This window comes from Ovis canadensis, chromosome 8 (assembly GCF_042477335.2).
Source record: "Ovis canadensis isolate MfBH-ARS-UI-01 breed Bighorn chromosome 8, ARS-UI_OviCan_v2, whole genome shotgun sequence".
NCBI lineage: Eukaryota > Metazoa > Chordata > Mammalia > Artiodactyla > Bovidae > Ovis > Ovis canadensis.
In genome coordinates, this window is record NC_091252.1 from 82,173,891 (window position 1) to 82,179,890 (window position 6,000).

Consider the following 6,000-nt stretch of genomic DNA (forward strand, 5'->3'; position numbering starts at 1 on the left):
GCCTTCTATGAGGTCGCACAGATTCGGACACGGCTGAAGCGACTTAGCAGCAGCAGCAGTTGCTTTGTCAAAATCTCTTTCTTTCTTCACTTTTCTCTTTATTTTTCTCCTACTCGTGCTTTTATTTACCATTCTGTAAAACCTCACGTGCTCTTTGTTATCTCATGTTTTATTCATTAATAAACATTTGAGATCATACCCTAACTTTCATCTTCCTTCAGTAAGTTCCTACATGATTCTATTGGCATGAGGAAAGGGAGGGTAGTGTTTTGTTTTTTGGGTTTTTTTTCTGGAACCTTAATAAGGCTCTACCCGTGGATCTTATTTACTTGGGTGCTGTTTTTGTTTATGCTGTTGTTTTTGTCGTTTCATTTTGTTTCATTTTGGAATAGGACTCCTTAGACGAAGCCCGGCAGAAGATCTTTAACATCCGGGAAGAATATAGGAACAAATTACTGGAAGCTGAGCGCCTAAAGCTGGAGGCTCAGGCTGCGGAGGAAGCCGCGAGCAGAGTGGAGCCAGAAAAGAAGGTCCCAGCTCCCGACACACACAAAAAAAAGAAAGAGAAGAAAAAGTGACCAGGACATGCCCAACACCACCTTTCTTCTTGAGAAGAAAACCTATTTTTCATTATCTCTAAGTTTGCCTGTTGATAAAAATAAGAGGTTAGGTCAATTGAAAAATAGACATTTTCCCACCTTAGACGTAGTTTCTGTGTTTTGATGTTAATTTATTGGTTTTTCCCAGAAAGATATTGTTTGAGTTTAAAATTTTCTAATTTCAATAAAAAATAGTCTCAGAATATTTGGAATGTAATAAAATGTATGTGTCTCACCCTGACTTGCTTCATTTTGAGTTAGTACTAGAATAGGCTTGTAATGTCTTTGAAAAATTCAACAATGAGAAAAATGGCTATTGTTTTTCTGTAATTGTAAAGACTTTCAAATAGAAAATTTTTTTAAATATGATTTGAAATCATTGAATAGGATGGAGATGACAATATATGAGTCTAGATGCAAGCATGAAAAAGCACACTCAAAAAAGAAAGAAAGAAACTCACCAAATAAATGAAACTTTAAAAGAAACTGTTTCAATAAAACTATTTGCTTCAGACTTGTACCTTTTTTAAAATCTTTCAAAGCAGAACATCAACAAACCTCCTTTATTGGACAAGAACATTTGTGGGTTAAACACAAACTCAGAGTGTTAGGAGTTTGGACACTTAATAATGAGTCAGAGGAACCCAGGCATAGAGAATGTGATCACACTCATCTCTTGTTCTGTGTACCAGCATTGCAGATTTTGTAACACAGAACATGTTCTTGTATGCTAGTTTCCAAAAAATAGTGAATGCCTTAACTGAGACACGCTAGAAACTGACTTTCCCAAATACACATTTCCAATTCATGACTTTCTGTGATAAAAGACTCCCACAGTATTTTTGAACCAGTCGAAATTGTTCCACTTCAATGCCTGTCTGCTCAGTTGCCCAGTCATGTCCAGCTCTTTGCGATCCCGTGGACAGTAGCTCGTCAGGCTCCTCTGTCAATGGGATTTCCCAGGCAAGAATACTAGAGTGGGTTGCGTTTCCTTCTCCATGGGATCTTCCCAACCCAAGGATTGAACCTGGGTCTCCTGGGTTATGGGTAGCTTCTTTACCTCTGAGCCACCAAGGAAGCCCTTCCACCTCAATAGATGGTTTTATATTTTTCATTTAAGTATTATTAAAAATGTAATTCTTTATACATATATGTATATGTATACAGAATACATATAATTCTGTATACAAGTAATTTTTATACATATGTATTGGAAATTTACTTAATTAAATATGCAAGTACATGTATGTTTTCTCTATTACTCTTTGCCTACACTTCCTTTTATAGCCCTATGATCTACCAATCTTCCCTCCCAAATAATCTATGGGAACAATCTAGTGTGGATATTACCATATTTTTGACTCATCTCCTATAATTATATATCAATATTTTATGTTATATTATGGCTTGTTTTATAAATTGACATTTTATTATACATTTAAAATCTTGATTTTTCTCACTAGGTAATAAAAAATCTAGTCAAAAGTAATGTATTATTTTTTAATTGCTGTGCAATATTCCATAGTATGGTCTTCCCTGGTAACTCAGACTATAAAGAATCCACCTGCAACGCAGGAGACCTGGGTTCGATCCCTGGGTTGGGAAGATCTCTTGGAGGAGGCCATGGCAACCCACTCCAGTATTCTTGCCTGGGAAATCACCAGACAGAGGAGCCTGGCAGGCTACAGTCTGGGTCATAAAGGGTCAGACACAACTGAGTGACCAGGCACAGCACAGCACATTCCACAGCATAAATATACCATAATTTAACCAGTTAATTACTTTGTTTTTAGATATTTGCTATACAAGCTATCTATTGGAAAATGTGTATGTATGGGTATGGATCAGGATATTCATGTTGACCGTTAAACAGCACAGGTTTGAACTGTACAGGCATACTTACACAAAATATCATTTTTTAATATATTTGAAAAAATTTTTGGAGATTTGCAATAATTTAAAAAGTTCACAGATGAACTATGTAGCCTAGAAATTAAAAAAAAAAGATTAAAAGTCCGATATGTCATGAGTGCATAAAATACATGTAGATCCTAATCTGTTTTATCATTTACTACCATGAAAATGTCACAAATCCATTATAAAAAGCTACAATGTATCAAAGCAAACACATGAAGATCATATGTGGTACCGTCAACAATCAAGAGAAATATAAACAAACATAAAGAGGTAGCATTAAATCACAACTCAGTAAAATTATCTGCAGTATTTACTGTAATAATTTTGAAGCCACTCCAGTATTCATGCTTGGAGAAGCCCATGAATACGGGAGCTTGACAGGCTACAGTCCACAGGGTCACACCAATTCAGACACGACTGGAACAACTTAGCACCCACCCAAGTGTTATAAATACCTGCTTAAAATGCCATGCGATGCTAATCATCTCCCTGTGAACAATCACCTCTCCAGTAAAATGCGTATGGCAGTAAAAGAATGATCTCCTGTGGTAGTCAACTATTTTTCACTGTGTTCAGTGCAATACTGAAAATCTTGAGTAACACCAGGGGACCCATATGAAGGATCACAGATGATGCTGAAAGTGTTCCCAAGACACAGAGAAAAGTCCTGACATGACAAGAAAAAGTTGAATTTCTTGATAGGTGCTGTAGATTGAGGTCTGCTTCTGCGATTGCCCAATGTTTCAAGATAAATAAATCTAGCATAAGGACCATAGTAGAAAAAGAAAAGGAAATCATGAGGCCATCACTGGAACTATGCCAGCAGGTGGGAAAACTTTGCACTTTGTGAGAAATACAAAATTTTATCTTGTATTGAAAGTGTAGCTTTTTTGTGGGCACAGGATTGCTCTAAGGCATATCTATGCACTCTAATATTATTCAAGAAAAAGCAAAATCATTAAGTGACAACTTAAAGCAAAAGGAAGGTGAAGGATCTAAAGCTAGAGAATTTTAATGCCAGCAAAAAAATGGTTTGATAATTTTTAGAAAGAGATTTGGCCTAACAAATGTCAAGATTACAGGAGAAGCAGCTCCTGCTGACTGAGAGGCAGCAGACAATTTCCCAAAAGCCATTAAGAAAATAATGAGAAAGGGTATCTTTCTGAACAGGAATAATATTTCTGAAAGAGTATCCTACTGAACAGGCTTTTAATGCAGACAAAAGTGCCTATTCTAGAAAAAAAAAAATAAATAAATAAAGCCACAAAGGACATTTACTAGTAAGGAAGAGAAGCAAGTGCCAAGCTTTAAAGTAGGAAGGAACAGGCTAACACTATCGTTCTGTGCAAATACAGTCAGGTTTATGATCAGAACAACCCTTAACAATAAAGCTGCTAACTTGTAAGTCTTGAAATGAAAAGATCAGCACCAGTTGCCAGTCTTGATTGTACCACAGGAAGGTCTGGACAACGGAACCCATTCTCTGCATTGGTCAGTCAGGAAATACCTTGCCAGTTAGTGGCTGCCTTTTAAAGTTCTTTTCATATTGGACAATGATCCTGGCCACCCAGAATCCCTTGAGCTTAGCATGGAAGAGGTACAAATGGCCTACTTGCCCCTAAACACAACAGCTCTACTGCTGCCTCTAGATCAGAGGGTCATAATGTAACAGAAGAAGAGCAGTGCTAATACCATGTTGAAACTCCATTCCTCATTCTTGAGCCCTAATTATTCTATTACTTTAACCCTGCGTGTCAAACATTAGAGGATTGTTGGGCATGCATGCATGCTAAGTCACTTCAGTCATGCCCAACTCTTTGCAACCCTATGGACTCCTATGAAGCCTACCAGGCTCCTCTGTCCATAGGATTCTCCAGGCAGGAATACTGGAGTGGGTTGCCATTTTCCCTCCTCCAGGGGATCTTCCTGACTCAGGGATCAAACCTATGTTTCTTACATCTCCTGCATTGGCAGATGGGTTCTTTACCACTAACACCACATGGGAAACCCCAGAGAAATGTTGCTTGTGCCCAAATAGCTCATTAAATTCTGAGAAGAAGTTCCCATCCCATTGTCCTTATTAGTTACATGGTGTAGATAAGCTCACTTTCAGCCTAGAAACCTTACAAGTAAGTAGAGAAAAGAATGGTAAAGTAAAAATAACTGCTAACACCTCATTTAGCAGGAGCCTTGTGATCCTGCCTATATGAGCAAGTAGAACCAACAAATGTTATGCTTCCCTTGGAGGACAAGTGACTCCCCAAACCCTACAATCTGCCTTTACCCTTTAATCTTGAACCTTCCCACTTCCCCTTTCCCCTTAGCATAAAAGGAACCTGAATCTACTCCAAGTGAAGGTGGCTCTTTAAGACGTTATTTCGCCATCCTCTCAGATTGCTGACTTTTCAAATAAAGTCACTATGTCTTGCCCCAGTACCTTGTCTCTCAACTTATTGGCCTGTCATGAAGCGAGTAGTACTAACTTAGACTTGGTAACAATAAGGAACTTTAAGATTTATTATGCACAGAACACTAGGGAAAGGATTATTAATGCTATGGAAAAGAATACCAATTAAGGAACATTATGAAAGTCTGGAAAAAATTACACCATTGAATATGCCATCATTGTTATAGGGAAAGGCTGTGATACCCAATGCAACAAATTTCTACTGGAGAAAACTATGTCCAGATCCAGGAGGTGTGCCTGACTCCACAGGATTTACTGTGGCGTCAATCAAGAAAATCTTGAAATTGTGGATATGGCAAAAAAAAGAAAAGCAAAGTGGTGGAGTAGAGTGAAGGGTCCGAAGATAAGAATCTTGGAGAAACTCTGAAGCTAATAGACAACACACCAGAGGAACTGAGAGACGATAACTTGAAGGAGATGAGAGCTTCCAAACCTGTGCCAGATGAGGAAGAAGACAGAGAAGCAGTGCTGGAAAATAGATAGACATTAGACAAGCTGAAAGTAAAAGACGCTTGCTCTTTGAAAGAGAAGCTATGACTAATCTAGACAGCATATTAAAAAGCAGAGACATTACTTCACCAACAAGGGTCCATCAAGTCAAAGGTATGGGTTTTCCAGCAGTCATGTATCAGTGTAAGAGTTGGACCGTCAAGAAGGCTGAGCGCCGAAGAATTGATGGTTTTGAACTGTGGTGTTGGAAAAGACTCTTGAGAGTCCCTTGGACTGTAAGGAGATCCAACCAGTCCATCCTAAAGGAAATCAGTACTGAATATTAATTGGAAGGGCTGATGCTGAAGCTAAAACTCTAATACTTTGGCGCCCGGATGTGAACTGACTCATTGGGAAAGACCCTTAAGCTGGGAAAGATTGAAGGCAGGATAAGAAGGGGATGACAGAGGATGAAATGGTTGGATGGCATCACTGACTCAATGGACATGAGTCTGCGTGAACTCTGGAAGTTGGTGAGGGACAGAGAAGCCTGGCATGCTGCAGTCCATGGGGTTGCAAAGAGTCGGA

General features: G+C 38.6%; 1 protein-coding gene across 1 annotated transcript in view; it reads left to right on the forward strand.

Annotated features, from left to right (window-relative positions):
* The window catches only part of ADGB (androglobin), a 187,519-nt gene extending 186,406 nt beyond the window's left edge, over positions 1-1,113 (forward strand). The window contains exon 36 of the mRNA XM_069599306.1: positions 393-1,113. Coding sequence (XP_069455407.1) covers positions 393-578 — 186 coding nt within the window. The 3' untranslated portion in view covers positions 579-1,113. The remainder of the gene's footprint in view (positions 1-392) is intronic.
* The last annotated feature ends 4,887 nt before the right edge of the window (positions 1,114-6,000 follow it).